The sequence below is a fragment of the Micropterus dolomieu genome, linkage group LG07 (assembly GCF_021292245.1).
Source record: "Micropterus dolomieu isolate WLL.071019.BEF.003 ecotype Adirondacks linkage group LG07, ASM2129224v1, whole genome shotgun sequence".
Lineage (NCBI taxonomy): Eukaryota > Metazoa > Chordata > Actinopteri > Centrarchiformes > Centrarchidae > Micropterus > Micropterus dolomieu.
The window spans coordinates 1185739-1210070 of NC_060156.1; the positions used below are offsets into that span (position 1 = coordinate 1185739).

General features: G+C 43.7%; 1 protein-coding gene across 1 annotated transcript in view; it reads left to right on the top strand.

The window, feature by feature from the left end:
* Positions 1 to 24332, top strand: part of ttn.2 (titin, tandem duplicate 2) — a 217544-nt gene that overhangs the window by 69574 nt on the left and 123638 nt on the right. Inside the window, exons 69-96 of the mRNA XM_046054487.1 lie at positions 1037 to 1318; positions 1599 to 1877; positions 2647 to 2934; positions 4239 to 4526; positions 4647 to 4937; positions 6958 to 7245; positions 7493 to 7603; positions 8386 to 8671; positions 8787 to 8970; positions 9046 to 9129; positions 10010 to 10277; positions 10399 to 10659; positions 11070 to 11279; positions 11391 to 11468; positions 11565 to 11591; positions 12608 to 12664; positions 12943 to 12987; positions 13245 to 13292; positions 15561 to 15632; positions 15932 to 16000; positions 16162 to 16242; positions 16404 to 16469; positions 16765 to 16956; positions 17109 to 17375; positions 17768 to 17866; positions 18196 to 18717; positions 20003 to 20080; positions 21891 to 21980. Coding sequence (XP_045910443.1) covers positions 1037 to 1318; positions 1599 to 1877; positions 2647 to 2934; positions 4239 to 4526; positions 4647 to 4937; positions 6958 to 7245; positions 7493 to 7603; positions 8386 to 8671; positions 8787 to 8970; positions 9046 to 9129; positions 10010 to 10277; positions 10399 to 10659; positions 11070 to 11279; positions 11391 to 11468; positions 11565 to 11591; positions 12608 to 12664; positions 12943 to 12987; positions 13245 to 13292; positions 15561 to 15632; positions 15932 to 16000; positions 16162 to 16242; positions 16404 to 16469; positions 16765 to 16956; positions 17109 to 17375; positions 17768 to 17866; positions 18196 to 18717; positions 20003 to 20080; positions 21891 to 21980 — 4911 coding nt within the window. The remainder of the gene's footprint in view (positions 1 to 1036; positions 1319 to 1598; positions 1878 to 2646; positions 2935 to 4238; positions 4527 to 4646; positions 4938 to 6957; positions 7246 to 7492; positions 7604 to 8385; positions 8672 to 8786; positions 8971 to 9045; positions 9130 to 10009; positions 10278 to 10398; positions 10660 to 11069; positions 11280 to 11390; positions 11469 to 11564; positions 11592 to 12607; positions 12665 to 12942; positions 12988 to 13244; positions 13293 to 15560; positions 15633 to 15931; positions 16001 to 16161; positions 16243 to 16403; positions 16470 to 16764; positions 16957 to 17108; positions 17376 to 17767; positions 17867 to 18195; positions 18718 to 20002; positions 20081 to 21890; positions 21981 to 24332) is intronic.

A 24332-nucleotide genomic window follows, 5' to 3' on the forward strand; every position in this document is an offset into this window, starting at 1 on the left:
GACCAGGATGCACACAGTCCAGCACTCGCTTTATTGTGAGCATGTGAAACAGTCTCTGCATAAGAACTTTGTTGAAGAGGATTAAGAAAAAGATAAAAAAAGAAACAAATTGGTGTACAATAAGGGTCGAAGACACAAGTCCTGTGCTCCACCAACTGAGCTAACCAGTGACTCATTCAGAAACGTTCCTGCCGACCCCGTGTTAAATTACTGTTTTGTTATCTCGAGATCACAAGATAATTATCACGTTATCATGGGAAAGAGGGTTAAAACATTTTTTTGAATCGATGGCCGTTTAGGGCTTCCGTAGTAGTTTAATCTGTAACCATGCATCATATTTCAGAAGCAGATTAAATGTTTTAGTGGGTGTGCTGAGTGAAAAGTAGAAAGCAGAATTGATTTTAAATACATAAATACAAGTACTTCAAAATTGTGACGCCGCATCCTCACCAGCTCCTCCTGCTGGTTGGAGGAGTAAATTAAACATTTGTCCAAGGTTTAGAAACACAGTGACAATAGAGGTGTTTAGGACACATGTAAAGAGACTGTAGTTAGATGTTGATGACTTCCCAGCGCTGATCCAGGTGCTGCGAACCAGGAACTTTCATAAAAAGGTGTTATGTTTAGCAGATTTGAAAACAAAGTCTCTTGGTCGTAGGCAACGACAACAGGTGGGTGTAAAGTAATAATAAAAAACTAATATCGCCATTGAAGTCAAAATGTAAAATAAAAGATGGGGCAGAATGAGTAAATCCCATTTGTCGTATGTTGATCCTGGATCAGCTCTAATCACTGGCATGTGGTCTTTGTGAGCCTGGTCTCATCCCAAGGCGTCAAATATCCTTCAGCTAAAGACACCCTGGGCTTTCACATAACTCCCATCTGCCATCATGTAATGTATTTATTTAGTTTCCTGAACCTAAACAATCTACATATACACATGTTAAAAAGGCACCTCGACGCTTTGTCTGAGATGAGAACCTGCTGTCATTGTATAAGAGTGATAACCATCTGTTAAACTGATTGTGTCACTCAGAGCCCGCAGCCTTCACTAAGAAGCTGAAGGACGTGTCGGTCGAAAAGGGCAAGCCGTTAACGCTGGAGTGTGCGTACACCGGAACGCCTAAAATCACAGTGAACTGGTACAGAGACGGCCAGCAGATCTTCGCCTCATACAAACACAACATCACCACGACCGAAAGCTCCTGCATCCTGGAGTGCCTCAGCACCGACGACAAGGAGGCCGCAGGAAGGTACTCCTGCGAAGTGTCCAACGACGCCGGGAAGGACACGTGCGAGGCCAACGTGTCCATCCTCGGTTAGTTCAACTTTCCCACGCTGATAATCACTGAACTGGTTCTGTTTGTGGTGTCTGTGTACAGTTACATCCTATTGAAAAGTGTAGGCAGGCTGTGCTTCTTTAATGGGGTGTCTTTGTTTCCTGGGGTTTTACGACCAAACTTACAATATACACAAAGAACACCTTCACGGGTTTGTTGGAAGAAGACGGGTGACGTGTGACAGGCCGTGCAGTACCTGCTTTGACCAGCAGATGTCAGGCTTTACACTGTCTGAACACTTTGTCTTTGTGACCGCAGAGCCACCGTACTTTGTCGAGTCCCTGGAGCCCATGGAGGTGACATCAGGAGACGCCGTGTGTCTGAAGTGTCAGGTGGCGGGCACGCCTGAGATCAAGGTGTCCTGGTTCAAAGCCGACGGCAAAGTCCGGTCCAGCCCCACCTGTAGGTTAGAGTACACCAAGGGCGTCGCCTGTCTGAAGCTCAGCAAGGCCACCAAGGCCGACATCGGAGAGTACACCTGCAAGGCGGAGAACAAGATAGGCTCCGCCTCCTCCACCTGCAGACTCAGTGTGCAAGGTGAACACCTGATATTCATCCGTTTGATTTAAATGTTACAGTGTTAGTTTAGGCTTAAAAAATCAATATGAATCTTAAACACAAACAAAGTAAAAGTCATATCTGTGGAAATAACTGACGAAACACAAACTACTTCTTTCCAAAGCTAGAAGGTTTCTAGATAGAAAAACCTATTCTCCAATTCTTTATGTGAACATGACGTTTCTTTAAATGCAGCAGCACCTTTCTAGATCTGAATGTACAAAATGCTTAAAAGACAGAGACACAAAGTAAGTAAATAAAACAAAGTGCGGGTGTTTAATGGCTCAGTCTGCTTTATAAAAATAAAAACACGCCACAAAGACATTTCTAAAACAGAGAGAAAAATTATTCAGAGAAAGTCGGCAAAAGTGACCCACAGTGAAGCTGAACTGTGAGGCAAAATATCTGGAACGAGAAAAGCAGCAGCACACTGTAAAAATACTCTGTTACAAGCTGACTGTAAATGTTACTTCAGTAAAAGTATGTTTTACTAACAAATTGTTCTTTAAGTAGTAAAAGAAAAGTACTGAATGCAAAAAAAGACCTGGAATATTAATAACACTGATGCTTCAATGCAAAAGCAGCGTTTGAGTGTTGGAGCTGAGGTGGAGCTCGTTCCAACTATTTTAAAGACTGTAAATAAACTCTAATGCTTAATTGCTCGGACAAACGTAGTGCAGTAGAAGTATTAAATACTCAAGGAAAGTACAAGTAACTCGAAGTTGTACTAATCTTTTCCTTTGTCCAGAGGCCAAAACGCCGCCGTCCTTCCCCAAGAAGATCACCAGCCTGCAGCAGACGGAGGGTCAGGCCGTCAGGTTCGAGTGCCGCGTCGCCGGCTCGTCGCCCATCGAGGTGTCGTGGCTGAAAGACGGCGAGCCCCTGAGGCAGGGAGACGAGTTCTCCATGCTGTACGACGACAACACGGCCGTGCTGCAGATCGGCCGCGGCGAGATGAGGCATTCTGGGGAGTACACCTGCGTGGCCACCAACAGCGTGGGCTCGGCCTCCTGCAGAGCCAAGCTCACTCTGCAAGGTCTGTACAGCGTGGCGGCGGCGTGATGATCGTGAGCTCAGTACTGAAAGATTCGTTTGTTTAGTCTGAGTCCGTGAGTTTCTCAACCGTCTCTGGCATGTGACCCCGGCTCAAAGATCGCCTTCCAGTCACATGACTTCCTTTTACAGCGTGGGTGTCGTCAGCATCACGCGCAGACGTGCACGCTGTAGATAAAGTGAAGACGCTGTAGCAACAGCATGAGATCTGAAACAAGCACTTCACGGAGGGATCCACCAACAAACTGTGTTCTTTCTGCTCTCTCATCCAATTTAAGCAGTTTAAGAAAATGTCCCGTAGGAATTAAATGTTTATCTGTCAACTATTCATATGTAATGAGTTCATTTACAATTTAATACCCTTAAATATTTGACTGAAAGCAAATGAAATCCACCGGAGACAGAAGCCAAGATGCTGCTTGTTGGTTAGCTTTAGTAGAGTCGAGCTGAAGCCACGTGGAACTGAATTACTGATTCACAGGCAGTCGGCTAATACGAACTGTGACCAGCTGGCTTTTCTCTGCGAGTGCAGTTTTATAGTCGCTGCACATTTAAAAGTGACCCATTATACTGCAGACGACACGTCAGTCTCTTGAAGTTGTTTAGTATTTGGCCAAGAAAGTACTTTCTGTTGATGAAGCTGAGGCGAGTAGAACAAAGTGTTGAAACCGGAACGCTCGGGGCAGATTTCTTTCAAATACATCTTCCTCGTTATTTGAAGCTTCGGCCATGTTTAACATTAACATCTGACATTGTAACGTTATAGATATAAAAGAAAACACGGCTGTTGTCACTGACACTGTTGCTGTATTATTGTTTCCTATAACGCAGATTTTTAATAAAGGAATCAGATAAAAAGTCTTTAGTTGGATCATCGGTACAAGAAACAGGAGATAAAAAGCCTGAAGGAGAGAAGTCAGCTACAACTCCCAGAGTGCATTTCACTAACAAACATCACAGAGCCAGTCACTGTCTGATTCTACAGCAGCTGAGGCTCATGGGTAATGTAGTTTTTAGAGCAGTCCTCTAAAAATCAGTGGTGGTCAGAACGTAAACCTGAACTGTAGTAGAAGTCGGAGAAACGTCCCGAACTCATCTGCGTTTGAACTGAGCCCACGTGGGGTCCTGACCCTGAGGTTGAGAAACTCTACGCTCGGTCGGCTGTGATGTGTCTGAGCTCCTGTCAGACGCCGATTTGATGCCCAAACTGTTGAAATTCTTCTTTCTAAAGTTCTGTTGTTGTTGTTGTTGTCTTACCTTCTTCCCGCTCTTTCACGGACCCCGCAGAACCAAGGTACCCACCGGTCTTTGACAGGAAGTTGTCACCGCAGGAGGTGACGGTGGGTGACAGCATTGAGCTGGAGTGTCACATGACCGGCTCTGCCCCCATTAAAGTCACGTGGTCCAAAGACCATAAAGATATTCGCACTGGGGGGAATTATAAGATGAGCTGTGTGGAAAACACGCCCCACCTGACCATTCTGAAGGCCGATAAAGGCGACACGGGGAGATACTTCTGCCATGCCTCTAATGACATGGGGAAGGACTCTTGTTCCTCTGATATCACTGTCAAAGGTATTTTAACCGGGGCCCCGGTCTCGTCATCTGGGCCCTCTCTTCTTAAACGCTCAGGCCCCCTTTGAGGGCGTTTCTTTGTTCTTTGCTCACCGCCGCCTTCATCTCCTCTTTCTTTAGAGCGTAAAAACCCTCCGGTGTTCACCAAGAAGCCCTCGGAGAGTATGGAGGACACGGAGGGCAAGCTGGTGAAGATCGAGGGCAGGGTCACCGGCTCGCAGCCCATTTCTGTCAGCTGGTTCAGGGACGACACGGAGATCCTCAGCTCCGACAAATACGACATCAGCTTCAAGAGCAACGTGGCCGTGCTGTGCATCAAGAGCAGCCAGGTGTCGGACAGCGGCAGGTACTCGTGCCAGGCCTCCAACGAGGCTGGGAGAGCCTCCTGCAGCGTCACTGTGGGCATCTCAGGTGGGTTTGAGCTCCAGAGTTTACACCATGCTGGACTCACGGACAGCTGATGGTGTAAATAACCAGTCCCTACCAGTCAGTCAGATCTGAACAAGTCTCTCGGATGAGGGACGAAACGTCTTCGAGGATCTTCAACCAAGTCCAGCTGCCGCTGATTTTAGCCTTCCCCGGATCACTCTGACCCGGATGACTGAGAACCTTCACAGACATCCAGTCACTGAATAGATTTGTGTTTCTGCTTTTCTGTGTTTTAAATCTCAGTAAACTGAATATATTTCAAGGCACAAAGTAGATGATAGTGCTGAAACTACAACAGGTTGGAAAATGAAACTTTTCAGACAATATTTAACTTCCAACATTCAGAGAACGGTAAACAGAAGCAAACTATAAACCAGCATCAGTGGAGCAGTGCTGAGGGTGAATTAGAGTTTAAGAGTCTGATAGCTTGGGGGGGAAATCTGCTCTGGTGAAACTTTTACATCTCTTCCCAGAATGCAGCAGGGTGAAGCGGCTGTGGCTGGGTGGGTTCTGTCCTTTAGGATCCTTTGGGCTCTGCAGGCACCTCACCGACATCACTGATGCTCGGGAGATGGGTACCGATGATCTTCTGAGCAGGTGTAGGGGGACTTCACATCTACCTCGTTTGGTCCGGACTCTCAGACTTTTCAGTTTGATCCAAAACAAAATTGCAGGTGTGAAACCTCCCCTGGACCACGATCCGGACCAAACCGGTCGAAATTTGGTCCAACGAAAAGAGGTGGTCTGAAACTGAACCGTGGTTCGGTTTCTGGTGTGAAAGCATTTTTTGGATGATTCGGACTATTTACAGGAAGTTCGGCGTTTGAAATAAGGACACGATTCTAAATCTCCTGTGACGGCTGCTGTAAAAGCAAACTGTCACTCACATCTCTGGTCTCTGCTCAAGCGGAGGTGCAGGAGTCCCGTCTCCTCCTGTCCGTTCGCACAACGAGGACGTTTAATTTGAAGTAGGCTTCAGTAAAGGCGGCGCTGCAGGCAGTAATGCCATAATAATAACAACAAAAATAATGCGCTGAACTGTTTACAGACCAATCAGTGTCAAGTACAGGGAGACGCAGCCCACAGGGCGCAGGTCTGTCACGTAAACGTCACAGAGAAACCAAACCAAAACTAACCGAATGGGTCAAAATATATCAAAACATGAACTTCGGTTCGGACCTTGGTGCCGACTTTAAGGTGTGAAAGCCTCCTCAGTGACGCGCTGCAGAGCCCTCCGGTCCGGCCAGTTTCTGTTGCTGCTCTGTAGAACTCTGCACGGGAATTTGGCCTTAAGCTTCCTCAAGAAACACGGCGTTTCTGAGCGTTCTGCACCAGCGTGGAGGTGTGGACGACCGTGTGGGTTTCAGACTGTCCGTCGAACAAAACGAGACATTTTGAAGACGCCAACTTGGACTCAACAATTAATTGCAGCCCTTACAAAGTGCGCATTCTTCCACTTTTCATGATTATAAATGATTTGATGTTGAAATGACAAAGACAACATATTCAGACATGAGGTGAAAGCAGTTAGAAGATCTTCCTCTCATAATGTGGATTCTGTAGAAAATCTCATGTGTTTACTTGTAATTATGAGCTAGATAAGGTAAGATTTATTAAATATATTTTGCAAGATCAAATTGAATAAATATGTGCGTTGAATCTATAATTACAGGAAAACAATCTCATAATGACGAGATCTTTTTCTTGTAATTACAAGATACAGAATAATAATTAGGGCATTATAAGAAGCTGAGATATGGATCTTTATAATGAAACAACCTGTAATTATGAGATAGTAGATGCAAAGGAATAATTAGAAACCAGATTTTCTTGTCTTGTAGAAAACAAAAGAAACTTTGTAAATATTACAGACCTGAGCTGAGTTTGAGCTGCTGGATTATAATTTGCCTGTGTTCCTCCCGGACAAGAAGTCCAGGTCAGTACTCTCGGCACTGACCCCGGTCCAGCCTGCTGAAATTAAACTGTCACATCTCTCCTGCAGAGGCCAAGAAGCCTCCGGTGTTCGACGTCCCCCTCAAACCGGTGACTGTGGACGAGGGCGAGAAGCTGAGTCTCAGGTGTCACGTCTGCGGGTCTCCTCCTCTGAAGATCCAGTGGATGAAGGACAGGAAGGACCTGACGTCCGGCGGCAGCACCAGGATCAGCTTCTCCGACGGGACGGCCTGTCTGGAGATCAGCCCGGCCTCCAAACACGACGCCGGCGATTACCTCTGCAAGGCCACCAACGACGCCGGCAGCGAGTTCTGCAAGGCCAAAGTCACCGTCAAAGGTAGAAACTCGGAAACATGCTGCTACCTAAAAATATCTGTTAAGATCACAGCACTGAGCCTCAGATATCAAACAGCTCCACCTGGTGGACTCTTTAAGTCACGGCGTGTCTGTGTGAAGGAGTTTTGCTCTGTGGATGTCAGCGTTTTACCTGATTTAACTTCAGCATTACTGGATATTTTGCTGATGACCTGAGACGGTGAATGAAGCAGTTGTTGTAATGTTTGCATCTTGGTGTCGTGTTGCAGAGAAACCAGGAGCAGCTCCGGCTCCCGCTGCAGCTCCTGCAGCCGCTCCGGCCAAGAAACTGGAAAACCTGTTCTTCATCGAGGAGCCCAAAACTGCACACGCCACTGAGAGTGAGTCGCAACACACAACATGTATTTAGTTTAAAAAAAATGAGGATTCTACTTTATAATTTTCATTATTAATATTATTATACTTTTGTTTCAATCTTTCTCAAAGTTGAACTGTCACTTTAAGGACTCTCAGCCAGTAAAACAGTAGTGATGTTCAAGCAGCAACCTCCAGGGCTGAACTTGAGGCTCCCCTCAGACCTGCCCGGCGTTACAGCAGAAATAAACGAGCCTGGTACTAAAAAAGCTTCTGGTAACTTCTGGTAAATCTTTATAGTCCTGGTTCTGCTCGAGGTTCTGCCTGTTAAAGGGATTAGTCATGGTGGGAACTGTTGGGTCTCTAAATAATATTACACACCTGCTCTGTATGTAAAATGCAGAGATAACTTCTGTTATGAACTGGCACTATATAAATAACATTGAAATAGAATAATAAGGCTTAAAGTTCTGCATAATGAGGGGTGTGGATGGCCTCTCATGTTTAGATTAGGCGGGAGCTAGGAGAAGATGGCGGCGGCCGGAGGAAACATATGTAGCTCTGTCCTTTCTAAAACAATCATTTCTGTAAAAACAAAGTCACTGCAGCATCACAGGCTGTAACAAAATGTTTCCAGATATCAGACAGAAACCAAATCTCTGCGCTGCAGATTTCCAGCCGGACCTTTAACAGTTACACAACTTTTATTTACTCGATGTTTAGACTTCAAACACAAATCATATTTACTTATTTGTTAATTCGGCCACATGGGTCACTTTTGTCCTAACTCCCACCTGTTGTTCCACAGAGGGCGTCGCCACCTTCATCGCCAAAGTGGGCGGCGACCCCATCCCCAGCGTGAAGTGGATGAAGGGGAAGTGGCGGCAGATCACGCACGGCGGCAGGATCTCCATCGAGCAGAAGGGCCAGGAGGCCAAACTGGAGATCAGGGAGGTGACCAAGTCGGACTCGGGTCAGTACAGGTGTGTCGCCTCCAACAAGCACGGAGAGATCGAGAGCAGCGCCGACATGCACGTGGACGAAAAGAAAGAGGCGGCGCTGCTGGAGGGAGACCTCCGAGCCAAACTGAAGAAGTGAGCGCAAATCATGGATATGTCAGACATCTGCGTCTCCTCATTCTCAGTCTGTAAACTTTGCTCCCGTCTCCGTCTTTCCAAACTCACGTTGGCTCCTTTGTTTTGTTCTCAGGACGCCGTCGAAGCAGAAGAGTCCACAGGAGGAGAAGGACATCGACATCGTCGAGCTGCTGAGGAACGTGGACCCCAAAGAGTACGAGAAATACGCCCGAATGTACGGCATCACGGACTACCGAGGCCTGCTGCAGGCCATCGAGCAGCTGAAGAAGGAGAAGGCTGAAGAAAGTGGAAGACCGGTAACGCTCTGCACGATCCGCTCGTCTGTCTGTGTCCGTAGACGTCAGGCTGAGTAACCTGCTTGTTGTTGACAGGAACTGGAACGTGGAGACAGAGAGTCTGATGAGGACATGGCCCGACTGGTGGCCGACCTGCAGAAGAGGATGGAGCGGACAGAGGTCAGGCTGGAAAAAACAAAGCGTTAAACCAAACACAAGTTATCTTTTTCTCATCAGGCTGATGATCATTTATCTGTAAACTGATCTCAAGCCAGCCAGCAACATTTAAAATCTCTCGGATGAACGTTCATCTTCGACCTTGAGGACGAGCAGTTTGGCAACAGCATCTTAACTCAAGGTCCTTCTTACCTGGCCACCCAGCGAGGTCTCCACTCAGAGTCGGTTCAGTTATCGACACATGTCGTAAATAACGTTTGAAAGCAGCGGGATGTTCACAGCATCAAAAGTGTTATTTTCTAGTAAGTTAAAAGCCTTAAAGTCCCTGACAGTCAGGTGACTTTATTGATCAGGTAAAAATACTGAAAACTCAACTTTATTAACCGTAAAATAAAAACAGAATGCCGAAAGCGTCTAACTTCTCACATTGAAAATACATTTTTTATTTTCAGTTTTTATTTGAAAGCAGCAGGTTTTATTTATACATTTTTCTTAATAATAAGCCCACTGGCTCCTGCTGAGTGTTTTAAAAGGCTGAAGATGCGGCGTCTGAAACACAGATTACAGTCTGAGACAAAGAAGCAGTTGTTGCTACACCTACATTAAATTCTTTAATTCTTAACTTATTTGTTTTTTAAACCAAACGCATGAGTTGCATAAAAGCAGTCAGGCTTTTTGTTTCCCTTTGCACAAAGCTTTGACAGATCACCTGGCAAATTTACACTTTCAACATCTTTAGTGATTCATTCATTATTAGAGGTCGCAAACCACCAGAGATAATCCACCTGTTTCATGATAATTAAAAAGTGTTGCGAGCACTTCAGCAGTGAGAAAATGTGTCTGTTTCTGTTGGTAACTTCAGATTCTCTTGTCCCTCCTGCAGCCCGTCACCGTGGTGAAGGACATCTCCGATCAGTCCGTCTTCACCAACAAGGTGGCGGTGTTTGAGTGCGAGATCAAGATCAACTACCCAGAGATCACCCTGTCCTGGTACAAGGGCACCCAGAAACTGGACACCAACGACAAGTACGACATCAGCATCAGCGGCGACCGCCACCTGCTCAAGATCAAGAACTGCCAGTCGTCCGACCAGGGCAACTACCGGGTGGTCTGTGGGCCGCACATCTCCAGCGCCAAGCTCACCGTCACGGGTCAGTGCGGATACTGCACACCTGCAGCTGCATAACATCTGTCACATCGTATCATTTATATAACAATCTCATCTCTGAACCTTCCTAACAGACGCTGCTTTCTCTTCTTTGTGTCTTTCAGAAGCGGAGGTTGAGAAGCATCTGCAGGACACATCCGGTAAGGAAGGACAGTCGTGCACGCTGTCTTGTCAGTTGTCCATCCCTAACGTAGAGGCTCAGTGGTTTAAAAACGGCAAGCAGTTAGAGATGAAGGGCAGGTACACATCCGAGGTGAAACACAAGGTTCAGAAGCTTCTGATCAGAGACCTGAAGCCTGAAGACCAGGGCAGATACGCCTGCAGGTACCAGCACCTGGAGTCCTCGGCCGACCTCTGGGTGGAAGGTTTGTACCTGGAAACAATCCTGCAACCTCCTAGACGTGGTGGATGCTCTGCCCGTTTACTAACCTCTTTCGACTCCCCCATCAAACTCTGAGACTAATGTTGGAGATTTGGATCCTCTTTTTTTCTCTTTCTTCTGGGATTTGTCTTCCTCTGTCCTAACATTCTTCACGCCTCTCCTCTCCTGGATTATCTTGCCAAAAACGTCCGCCATCATCTCATTCGTTGTCTTCTTACGTTCGTCTCGACTCAAATCCATCCCGTCATCATAACCGTCCCATGAACATTCCTCTGATCGTCATTTCTAACCGTGTGGATGTTGTGTCGATGAAAACTACCATTCAAGTATTGTCATACATTCCCAGTTGTGATGCCAAACACGTTTACCCATTCACGTCTTTATCTGTTTTAGCTGAACAAATTCATTTCACCAAACGCATCCACAACATCGAAGTCAACGAGCGCCAGTCGGCCACCTTTGAGTGTGAGGTGTCCTTCGACAACGCTATCGTTTCATGGTACAAAGACACCTGGGAACTGAGAGAGAGCCCTAAGTACAACTTCAGAAGCGAGGGCCGAAGACATTTCATGGTCATCCGAAATGTGGCCATTGAAGACGAAGGTGTGTAGAGCGCCATCGAGCCCAACGGCCCGTCACAAAGACCTACAGATTTTTTTTCTCATTGTTTCTATGACTTGAGTGTTAAACGTCTTCATTAATAATCCCGTGTAGGCGTGTACTCAGTGATTGTGAGGTTGGAGCCCAGAGGAGAGGCTAAGAGCACAGCTGAGCTTTATTTGTCTGGCAAAGGTAAAAGTTCCTAGTCAGACGGCACTTTCTATGCTTCTGTCCAGCTGTTGTCTGTTTTAGTGTTTAACACGTTGTTCACTCTTCCCCTTTTCACAGAAATTGAATTAGCAATGGTGCCCTTCGGTGAGTATTTTATTTCGTCAACGACTTTAATCTAGCAGGTACATTTTAGGAAATCCTCTTGTTTTACGTATTTACCAGAGTCTTTTTCATCCGTTTAATCAGACATGTTTAACCTAGCTTGAGACTGGAAGCTGGGCGAGACTGCCACCCGGTGTACCTAGAAAAAGTATAACCAACATTATGTTAAAAGCTATTCAGTGTTACAAAAGGGACAAACAGTCTGGATGTCCAAAATTATGCTAGCTACATTTAGCTGCAACCTTAACTATGAACAGCATCCAAGGCAAGTTGTCAGGTCTCATTTGGACTAGCTTTAGACCTAGACCATGGCCAGTTGATGTCATTGTAGCTACAAACAGTTAGCATATCCAGTGTTATGCTAACTGTTTGTAGTTGGCGGATGTTATAGGTTAGCCACAGTTAGCTGCACGCCACAGCTATGAATAGCATCCAAGGCAGTTTGACATGTCTCATTTTGACTAGCTTTCGTACAGTAACCTTGACCATGGCCAGTTGATGTCATGGTAGCTACAAAAAGTTAGCATCTCCAGTGTTATGCTAGCTGTTTGTAGTTGGCGGATGTTATAGGTTGGCCACAGTTAGCCGCACTACAAAGCTTTAAACAGCATCAATGGCAGGTTGTCAGGTCTCATATAGACTAACTTTAGTCCCGTAACCTTGACCATGGCCAGTTGATGTTATAGCTACAAACAGTTAGCATCTCCAGTGTTATGCTAGCTGTTTGTAGATGGCGGATGTTATAGGTTGGCCACAGTTAGCCGGACACCCCAGTTGGTGGTATGTGTTATCAAAAAACTCTGGCAAATGCTGGGAAGCAGGAGGATCTTCCAAAGTATCAGACTGTTCCTTTAAACACAGAACAGTTAATATTAACTGTAAATATCCTGTTTTTGTAAAACCTCCGCACAGGCGGCCCTTTTCTTAATGAACTGTTTTTGTAATGCTAGCTTATTTTTAGTAAAGTTTAAGTATGAACCATATTTCATATTCTGTAGATGTCCCAGACTCCTCAGTTCAGAGGCCAGAGGTGCCTTCATCAGTGGCAATTCAAGGTAAGACTGGAATCTGGAGCAGGGTCCAGTTCACTTTCCAGTTATCCATTTATCAGAAAGTAATTTAACCAAACAACCCCCCCCCCCCCCCCCCCCCCCCACCCCAAACCCCATGATTCCATGAAGTTTCAAGGACTCAGAAAACTGACTCTGTGAATCTTTGTGGATCTCTGGCAAAGTTTTTAAATTTAAAGACAGCACTCTGTGGCTACTAAAATTAACATTTGACCCAAATCTAACATCTTAATGAACCCGACATGTGTTTTTGTCTTTTAAAGAATCTGCTGAATTCTATCATTATGAAGAAGAGATTGAACATAGAGGTATTTACTGTGTGTTTTGTACTTCATCTGCTCACATCCTCCACCCTGACCAGAGTTTACCAAAAAGAAATAAATTTAACATAAATCTGATTATCTGATATCTAAATTACAGATTCAATTTAACATTTATGTCATAAAAACACAATTCACTCAGAGGCATTCAGAGGCAAACTAATCCATATATCTTATCAAACTCTCTTCAATAACTTGTCTTCAATGACTAATACAAAAAATATTTTTGTTTTCTGAAGAATCAGCTGAATATTCATATCACTATGAAGAAGAGGTGGAGGTGGAGCAGCGAGGTACAACATGTTGTATTTCTTCATTTTCACTCAAACTTAATCCTCTCCATCACCATCATCAAACCATCCGAGCAGATCTGGGAAAAACAGATGATAAAATAATTCTCAAAAAAACAGAAGCATTAACAGCAAGGATTAAGAAAAATCATCTCGTTAATCTTGAATCTTAATCTTCGTTGACAGGAACGTTTGTTCAGTATTTAACTGTCAGAAAATGTTCTTGCATGCATATAAGAAATGATTCTGAGTCTGTGGACCAGTTGATAACAGATAACTGCAGTTTGGATTCATCAGAGAAAGTTAAATATCAGTAAAGAAGCGTTATTTTGTTATTGAAAGTGTCTCAAACCCAAATCTGCCTCCCACGTTCATCATAACAGCATCATTGTGTCGTCTGACTGATCTCAAGTTGTGTTTATTGCCAACAAGAAAGCACAAGCAGACTTCACGTGAAAGTCCTGTTAAGTTCTTTTTTTTGTTTGTTTTTTGTGTCCGACATTCAAGGATGTGTTCTTCTTTTTTCACTCTTTAACCCTCATCCCATCTTTCATCCCTTCATCACAAACTCTAACTCCCAGCTGTGAAGCCTTTTCATAGTCACAGTGTTGTCGACCTGGAAAATTTAATAGAAATAAAACTCAAAGTAGTTTACAGATGTCTAGCTAGCTGGCTCTCAAAACAGTTATCTAAGAAAAGTTAGGGTTTTGTTGCTGTAACACAATCTTATGAGACAGGCCCCTGGGCAAACGATAAATGCAGCGGCCATTTTGTGTGTCTTTGTGGTCATTTTGCACGTTTGTAGTCATTTTGTGTCTTTGTGGTTGTTTTGCACCTGTTTTTAGTCACTTTGTGTGTCTTTGTGGTTGTTTTGCACTGTTTGTAGTCACTTTGTGTGTCTTTGTGGTTGTTTTGCACCTGTTTGCAGTCACTTTGTGTGTCTTTGTGGTTGTTTTGCACCTGTTTGCAGTCACTTTGTGTGTCTTTGTGGTTGTTTTGCACCTGTTTGCAGTCACTTTGTGTGTCTTTGTGGTTGTTTTGCACCTGTTTGCAGTCACTTTGTGTGTCTTTGTGGTTGTTTTGCACCTGTTTGCAGTCACTTTGTTTGCCTTTGTGGTTGTTTTGCACCTGTTTGTAGTCACTTTGTGTGTCTTTGTGGTTGTTTTGCACCTGTTTGTAGTCACTTTGTGTGTCTTTGTGGTTGTTTTGCACCTGTTTGTAGTCACTTTGTGTGTCTTTGTGGTTGTTTTGCACCTGTTTGTAGTCACTTTGTGTGTCTTTGTGGTTGTTTTGCACCTGTTTGTAGTTGTTTTGCACCTGTTTGTAGTTATTTTCCTGTCTTTGTGGTCGTTTTGTGCCTCTTTGTGGTCGTTTCGCGACTTTTTGTGCTTGTTTACTATCCAACAAAAAAGGTTACTTTAAAGTCACTTTAAAGTAAAACTCTGGGTCCCCTTGACCATGTGGCCTGTGCCCGGTTCAGCAATCCATCCATAAAATCAGGGAGTGAACTAAGGATTTTCTGGGACGACAAGACAGTTAAACTGTGAAATGATGTAATGAGTTTTCGTCACTGAGCACAAACTGTTTGCCTCACGTTTGTTGTCTTCTGTCACTTTTGTGGTTGTCACACCTTCAGTCGAGTATCAGAGCTGGTCAGAAGAGACGGTAACACAACAGGTGTCCACAGCCAAAGGTATCAGAGTAGCACACAGGAAGGAAGTCAGTCATCGGCCTGTTAATACCTGTGTGTGTGTGTGTGCGAGCCACCTAACCACGGCTCTTATGTTTGTCTTTATTTTTGAGATTTATGTCCTTGACCTCTTTTACTTTTTGTGTTCCTGTCTCTCACCCTTTTCTTTGTTTGTCTCATAAATATTCTTCTTTGTAACTTCTCTTGGTTGTCTGAGGTCAATTTATCATGTTTTTGTCTTTTACTTGCCCCCCAAAACGTTGAGCTGCATGGCTGTAGATAATCAGTCACTGATTTTCCCTTTGCCTTGAATGTCACTTCTAATTGGTCTGCTGGTTAACATGTACATTTTTAAGTTTGAAGTCAGCACCTTCAACTGTTTATTTCTGAATCATTTAATGTCAAACCACACATAGACAACACCCTATTTAAGGTTGACTCCTCGTGGTACGATTGATTTAACCGTTAACAATAGATTACATCTGTTTGATCTTTTAAAAGTGAGGAAAGGTTTTGCTGCAGTAGCATGGACATGGAAGGATGATTCAGGATGTGTTCCTGTGTTTTGTTTTTGTCACTAGCTGCCAGAGTTCCCATTGAGGAGACAGTGGAGACCAAGGAGGTTGAACTGAGAGCAGAAATCCCAACTAAAGGTACCTCCGACCTGAACGCCCTCCTGCTGCAGCTCAGCGCTCTGTCCGGCAAAACAAAACTTATATGTCCGTCCTCCGCTCCTAAAATCTTTGACTTTTTCTCCTTTTGCACTTTGTCATTCTTGTTTTTTTATTCTATTGCTCTCTTACGTCATCTTCTATTTATGCTACAGATAGATTTATCCCATTATCTAATGTGGTTGCTTTCTGTTTTTTCTATCTTCTGCTGCGCTTCTCTGCTTCACCTGTGAATGCACGGCGTCTCTCTTGTGATGCTAACACATTCGGTGTCTTTTAAGTTCCCAAAGCTGAGAAGAAGCCTGAAGAGAAGCCAACACCAGCTGTGAAGGAGCCATCAGCACCTAAAGGTACCGGCATACCACTGATGTTGGCATGTGCCTGTTTAATATCAAATCCATCTGTGGTTTTACATGTTTTTACACTTGTGTGTTTGTGTGATCTTTCACTCCGTAACCTCCTGTGATGTTTTCATGTTAAAAATTTCACTCACTTCTCTGAAATTTTAAAGTACCGGAGGCGAAAAAGCCAGTGGAGGAAAAGATTCCTGCGGTTAAAGTCCCAGAGAAGAAGGAGGTTTCTGCTCCCAAAGGTAGAGATTTCTAACATCTCCCGTCCTCCCTGACGCCGCTGTCCTTCTCTGTTACCATGCGGTGTTTCCTGTTGTCCTTGTTCAGATCTTTTGTCGTCTTGTTTTCTTGGATTTTCTTGTTTATCTTGTTTATCATGTGTTTGAATGTATCTTAAAAGGAGCAGAGGAGGTTAAGGCGCCCGCTGCTCCCTCACCACCTGCCGAGAAGCCTGGAGTGCCAAAGAAAGGTACTTCCCTTTGTTCTTCCTGTGGTTTGACATCTTACCAAGCGTCCTCAGTAGCAGCTGCTTCCTTACGTAGCTTCTCACCTCTTAATGTCTCTTTATTCGGACTTTAAATCTCGGACTGTTCGTAGTTGGTTTTCTGTGTGTTGTTCATGTTATGCTGTTGTTAGTTTCACTCTTCATCAGAGTGTCTCTCTGTCGAGTGTCATCTCACTCTTTCAGACGCCTCTTGATAACTCTGAGATGCTACCAGGACTCCATGCTAACCTTAGCTAATGTTTGTGTTACTTACCTGAAGATGAGCCCAGGCCTCAGGTACCAGCTGAGCCCAAAAAACTGGCTCCTGCTGCTAAGCCTGAGCCTGAACCCAAGCCTAAGCCCACACCGGCTCCTAAAGCAGAACCTGAAGCCAAACCAGCGGCGAAGGTCGAGCCGGAGCCTGAAGCTAAGCCGGCGCTGGTAAAGAAGCCGGCGACGCCGCCATCCAAAGGTATTTCCTGCTTTGTTTGTGTTTCTTTCTCTGTCTTGAGTACTAAGATGTCTGTGTTTGCTGAGCTTCGAGCGTGGAAGCGGATCTTTGACTTTCTGTGTGTCCTGAATGTCTTTGCTCGTATCTTAACCAATCTAAAATGTTGCTTTAAGTCCCCGAAGAGGCTCCAAAACCAGAGCCGGCAAAGATCAAGCCTGAACCGGCAGTAAGAAAGCCAGAACCAGAAAAAACAAAACCAGAAGTCCGTAAACCTGAGCCTCTTGTGACAAAGCCGGAACCTGCCGTCGCCAAGCCAGAACCTCCAGTTCCAAAACCAGAACCTGCGGCGGTCCCCAAACCTGAACCAGCAGTGAAAAAAGCTGAAGCGACAGTGCCAAAACCAGAACCGAGGCCCGCACCACAGGAACCTCCGAGGAAAGGTACACATCATCTCTGACTGAGATGCGGCGCCCGAGTTTTTCTTAATCTTCTTAACTTCATCATCAAACTTTAACCCATCAGGATTTTCTAAGAGTGCATATGGATCCTTGTGTTTAGTTTGTGGAAGCAAACTGTTTAATCAAACCCTAACCCCTCACACTAAAACTCTTCCACTCATCTTGAACGGTCTTCTGTGGCGTGTTTGTTTTGGTCTGACCTCCGGCTCGCAGGGTTTCTGTGGTGTTACGATGGAGCTGCACATTGTGTTTGTCCGTTTTAGTTGGTTTGTCTTACACTCGACAGAGTGTCGTGGTTTGTCCTTCTCTAACAACACTCTTCAACTCGAAATCATTGTAAGGCTTCTAATGTGTGTGAATGGTCCTCTTTAAAGTTCCTGTGGAGGAAAAAATACCTGAGCCTCCAAAAGCCGCCAAGAAACCAGAACGTGTTGTTGTTCCTCCCAAAGAAGAGGCGACAAAGAAAGAGAAAGGTACTTTTATGTTTCTGTTGGATCTTTGCCAGGCTGTGTTGGCTTCTGCTATTTGTGCTGTTCTTTGAGTTTAAAAACGTGGGATTCTGTTTCTCAAAGTAAAATGAATTATATGACATACTACATATCTAGCTACAGATATCTCATGATGATCCCCACTGGTTTTGGTTACTCCTCTGGTGCTACCAGCTGGCCAAACTTTCCACCTGTACACAAAATCTAGATTACAATAAAATGTCCGCTCTCCATCTTTATGTGTGCGCCAGCACATTTTTCACTTCTTTTTAGTCATGTCTTTTGCATGTTTTTTGTGTCAAACCCTCTTAAAGCTTTGAAGCCCAAACCTAAAGTCGTACCTGAAGAGGTGCCTGAAACAGAACCTCAGAAGGTGTTTGATGAGGTGGTTGTGTTGGAGGCTGAACCTGAGAAGCTGCCTGATAAAGTACCTAAAGCAGTACCTGACAGACGGCCTCCTGGGAAAGTTGAGGTGAAGGAAAAGACCCCTGAGAGGGTCCCAGAGAAGGTACTGGCACCTGAGAGAAAAGGGGAGGAAATTCCAAAGACGGTGCCTGAAAAAATACCTGAGAAAAAAGTGCCAGAGAAGCCTCCTCCTGAGAGGAAGCCGGAAAAAGTTCCCCTAAAGGTGGCTGAAGAAGAGAGGAGTCCTGAGAAGAAGCCACCTGCAGAGCTTCCTGTTAAGGTTGAGGAAGTGAAACCTGAAAGGGTGTCTAAGAAACAGACAGAGCGGATCTCTGTAGATAAAACAGTTCCGACAAAGACCCCCGATAAAACACCGGAGAAGGTGCCTGAGGTTAAAGCTAAACGAGATGCAGAAGAAGCTCGTCCTAAAGGTACAGCTGAGGCAGACCTCAACTCTTTATACCTTCCTTTGTGTCGTCGTCATGCATGTGAACCATCAGCCCAGTTGCTGCACTCGTTCATCTGCTATATGGTGCATTTTGCAGCACGTCTAAACGTACACTCAAAAAAATAAAATATTGGTTTTACTTCAGAAAGTTGAGTAATTTTAATGCAAATAATTATTTTCATCAACATATTTTTATGCACATTTTAAAGTATCGCATTAGAAAACGTCTAAATTCGATGATTTGCAAACTCTCACTTGAGGTGGTTTTTGCCTTTTTGTAAAGAGTTAAAGCGCTAAATGGGAGATGGAAACACTTCAGCCAGATAAGTTCTCATGTAGCGAACATTTGACTGACTGATCAGCTGTTTCCGCGTCTTCTCGGATATTCACATAACCCCAGGTGTCCTTTTTGAAACGGCTGCATTAATGATTTGTCCCCACAGTTTTGGAAAGCATTTGTTAAGATGTTCCGATAAATGGCAGCAAGAAATGTTAAATAACTAAATGCTTTGAGAAAAGTTTATTTAAAGGTAAAACATGCAATGCAATTTAAATCTAGAAGAAGATAGTTAGTTAGATAGTTTTACTATATGTTTAATAAACGACATGGATCAAACACAGCTAGTTAGTGGACATTAAGTGAAGTTGGTCTTTGTAACAGGAAAATATTTTGTGTAACTTTAACTGAGCAAGCACAAGAGAACTTCAGCTGAACGTTGACAGGCTGTGATCGGGCTGACTGGCCTCTGTCCACCTCTTCACTCGGGATGAACATGAGCTATTTGCTGTATCTCTGTGCAATGCATCAGATTTCAAGTATTAAAATGAATGTTTATAATACTGTCAAATAACGCTGTAAATAAATAAATGGTAATAATATGAAAAGATGCACAGTGGCAGGCAGCAGTGCACACCAGGATGTAGGCCAACAGAAAAATGTATTTATAAATATATATCACATTATAATCACATAAAAATGACGACTTAAAGACAACGTAACTTCACCGTCAAACAAGCATCAATTGACTCAACGCACTGAACAATGAACAGAACTATTTTATTTTTTTGAGTCTGCAGCAGATGTGATAACGTTCAAAGGGTTGTGTAACATCTTACACTCCCGTCCGATGTCTTCCTGCTTGCTGTGTTTCGTGTTATTTAATGTATGCTCGTTATGTTTGTTTAACTGTCTGAATTCTCTTCTTTCAAAATGATCTTTTACTCACGCTCCATCTTGGATTAAAAACCACTTAAAAATTCTTTAAAAGAAATAGAAACTAAGAAGATTGAGAAGATTCTGCCCGCAGAGGTTGAACAAGAGAAAAAAGTGTCTCCTCCAGAAAAAGGTACCGACCGTCTGAAAACACGGAGTTCACATCTTAATATTTAACTCTTGGTGATAATACACAACAACTGGATTATCACCTCAATCATTAGCCCTTTAATTAACCTCTGTGCCGTCTCTTTCTAACACTAACTCTTGTTTTTGTGTTTTGTCGTCACCTCTTGGCGCCGCCACATGACGCCTCTTCTTCAAAACTTCTTTAAACTTCCAGCAACGACAAGTCTTGTCAAGATCGAGCGAAGAAAAGGAGCTGAGAGGATACAGGAAGTTTATTATGTAACGGAGAAAGTGTCGCCCACAGAGGAGGTGTGGGAGCACGAAGCCGTGGCAGAAGAACACGCCGAAGTGTTGTACGAGGACGAAGTGGCTCCTCTAGCCGAGACAGTATTGTCGCTAGCAGAAGTGGATGTCTTCTGTACAGCGAGCCAAAGAGATAAAAAGTCTGAACTGAGAGGTGAGATATCTGTTACTGACACTTCAAAGAGGAAAGAGAGCCGGCTCACTAAACACAGAGTCGTCCCAAAAACACAAGAAACCGTTGTTGTTGTGCAGGAATCTGAATCTGACAGAGACGAGCAGGTCACGACGCTGCAGCCTGCAAAAGAGAAAATTACAGAGGAGTTTTTTATCAGGACGGTGCAGTCGCCAACAGAGATAATCACAGACGAGAGGAGAGACAGCACGTCAGTCAGACGCCTGGGAGAGATAACCATTAAAACAGAAAGCAAAGTGAGAGAAGCTGAGGAAACTTCTACAGTCAAAGAAACAGAGTTGGTAAAAGAGATCTCATTGACTGATGCAGATAAAACCAAACCTTTTCCAGTTACTATCAGCACAGGGTCAAGAAAACAAACTGAAAAGCTGGAAATTGAAGGCAGGGCTTTGACAGAAGTCACCTACGATGAATCAGTTGATCATAAGGTCAAGATAGTATCAGCTCAACTTACAGAAATTACTATCAAGCCAAGTGGAGACGTAGTTAAAGACAAACCAACAAAAGGTAAAGACGAGGAAAGAAGTAGAAAAGAGGAAAGTCCAGTTACTCTCCCAGTCACACCCGACTCCAGAAAAGATGAAACTAGTGCACCAGGAACAGGGTCGGTAAAGAAACAAGAGCCAGCTGAAAGGAAACAAGATAGGAAGCTAAAATCTGATGTTAGCAAGGAGAAAGTTGCTGAAAAGACAAAACCCAAAGTAGAGGTGACCCCCAAGGTAAAACAGAAAGAGTCAGTAACAGATATCGAGCTCAAGGAGCCAAAAGAGATCGAACAGGGTGCTGAGTTTGAGTCAGTCGCTGCAAAAACTGAAGCAGAATACAAGAAAAAAGAGGAATCCAGAGACGGCCCTCCCCAGAGAGACGACACGGAAAAAGAGAAAGAAGACACAAGTCTTTTAATCGAAGACACAGTAAAGACAAAACCTTCAGTCCCGTCAAAACCAGAGGAGAAGAAAAGGATTTCCCCACAAACAGCTTCCAGAGGTACACAGAGAAAATCTAACATCACGATCATTTTCATCTTTAACGTTTTCATATGACTCCATGTTTGGGTACAAATCTTGGGCAACCAGCAGGGGTCATCACTTAAGCCTCAGTCCAGGATCATGCTCAGTTCGTCTCTTCATACCACATACCATCATCTTCATTTTGTTCCTCATGGGTTCCATGTTATATGGCTCTTTGTTTTGTTGTGTTTTTGTTCAAGGGGTTCTTTTTTATCCCCTCTGTGGTTTGAAATCTATCTTTCTTCCTCTTATTTCTTCTCTTAAATGTAAATATCTTGCCCTAAACAAAACCTGATTATTCTTTAAAGAAACAGAAGCTAAGGCCGAGACGATTCCCACGACCGCTCCTGCTGCTCTGCCTCCTGAAGTCGAGATGAAAGGGAAAAGACCAGACAGAGGTACGATGACGGCACATATCCCTTCCCTCGGTTGTCAGCTCCTGCTACTTTCTTACTATCTCTCTGTTTGTCTCTTTTAACTCCAAATGTTTGTTTATGTGTTTTTTTTCCCTAATCTCTTGGCACCGCTTCATGGTGCTTTCTCTTCACACCTCTTAAAATCTTCCATCCTCAAGCGGCTACCACCTGTCTTTCAAAGGCAAAGCAAAGAGCAGACGCTCAGAGGATCCTGACAGGTTTGACACCTGAGAAGGCATCCTTTGCAGAGAAGGTTGAAGAAAAAGCTAAACTGTATCACGAGGATGAAGAAATTGTGGGTGAAAGTATTAAATCTTTGCCACGAGAAGGGATTTTGAGTATGATTGAGGAACCTGATGAAGTGTCTGAAGTAAGTGGTGATATATCTGTTACTGATAGTTTAAAGACAACGGGTATTAAAACAAGAGTCCGCCCCAAAACTAAAGAAAAGGTCATGACAGGAAGTGAATCTAAGAGGGAAATGGTTCAGGATGAACCTACCCAGCAAAAATCTCAAGACAAAGAGTTTTTTGACCAAAACACTGATTCTCCAAAATTAAGCATAGAAATAAAAGATATTGAGAGAGATACTAAAGAACATACGGAAGCTTCTCAAAGCAGTGAAAGAAAAGCTGAGAGTCCAGAAATTCTAGTCAAAGATGTTTCAGATCAAAAACAGGTGATAGAACCACAACGGGCGACTTTAGAAGCAGAAAAAAAGGGAGGTATTATCAAAGATCAAAGGTTCAAAGATAAGCCTGAGTCATCCAGTGTTTCAGATGGTAAAAGTTTAGAAAAAGTCCGTCTTCAGAAGAAATTAAAGCAAACTGACCAAAAGGGCAAACTTTTAGAGACTGAAAATGTTGAAACGACCTCAAAGACAGAAGAAACTGATTCTTCAGAGGCTGTTCAACCAATAGTAAAGGTATCTCCCAAATCTAGAATAGCAGAATCAGAGGAAAATCAGTATCCACCACCGACGTCTGCCAGACAAACATTAGATAAGAAATCATTCAAACTGCAAATAGATTCACAATCTTTGAAAAATAAAACATTTGACAAGAAACCAGAAATACAGGAACTCATTCAGAATAAAGACGTCACAGATAAAGAATTACTGGAGGAAGACACTCCTGGAAAAATATCTGGAACGGATGAACGCAAATTACAAACATCCAAACAAGAAGAACAGACTGTAGAAAAGACAGGAGAATTTGATGACTTTCAGTTGAGGGCAGTGATGGAAAAAGACCAAGACATTAAACACAAAGAGGGAAGGAAGGGAGGAAAAGCCTTGGTTAAACCTGTGATGGAACCTGAATCCATTTTGTCCAAAGTTGTTACACTTAAAGACAAACTGTGCAAAGTCAGTCCTATGGAAGGAACAACTGAGATGAAACCCACCAGAGAGACATCGGTTACTTCTGCAGCAGAAATCAAACATCCAGAATCACTGTCAGAAAGAGAAACCATAACTGATCATACACATCAAAAACCTGAAATCTCGTCAAAGGGCCGGACTCTAAAAGACGTAGCTCAGAGGGTCAGACGGCAGACAGTGGTTAAAGATGAGGACCAGTCACAGATAGTCGAAGCTGAGGACAACCTCTCTAACGTTGCTAAAACGGAAGAACAGCCCGAAAGAAAGGCATCAATCACAGATTTGACAGAAAAACTGACCAAAAAACTACACAAGTTAGCAGAACCTGAAGAAGAAGAGGACACAGAAAAAGACAGACAACAGATATTACAAAATACTGCCACAAACACTCTCATTAAACAGAAGAAACCAGCAAGAAAGGAACAAGTTGGAAGAAAAGTTTTCGATACAACTGTGAAGGACAAAACATGTGAGACCGAGTCAGTATGTCCACAAGAACCACAACAGAAACTCACCAAACCTCAAGAGATTATCGTTGAACAAGACCAGCTGAAGGTCAGCACAGCTGAAGATAAAACCTTCAAAGTTAGTCCTCTCAAACAGACTAAAACAAAACAGGAACACATTGAAAGAAAGGTTTCAGTTAGACCTGTGATGGAGGAAACCTCTAAAGAATTGGAAATAGCTCCTGAAAAACTTGAAGAACTCAAAGAAACTGAATTTGCACCAGCTAATAAGGAAACTGATGTTTCAGACAGTATCCCTCCAAAGGTATCAATATCTCTGAAGGAGAGACGACAACAGTTAGCTAAAACTAAAGAGGATGCAGACGAACAGGTCCCCTCAAAGTTTAAAGTTAAAACTAAAAAAGCAACTCCCCTTAAAGATGGTACACCTGAAAAACAGGCCGAAATTAAAGAGTTTGTCACAGAGCGTGCAACACTTGATGAGGA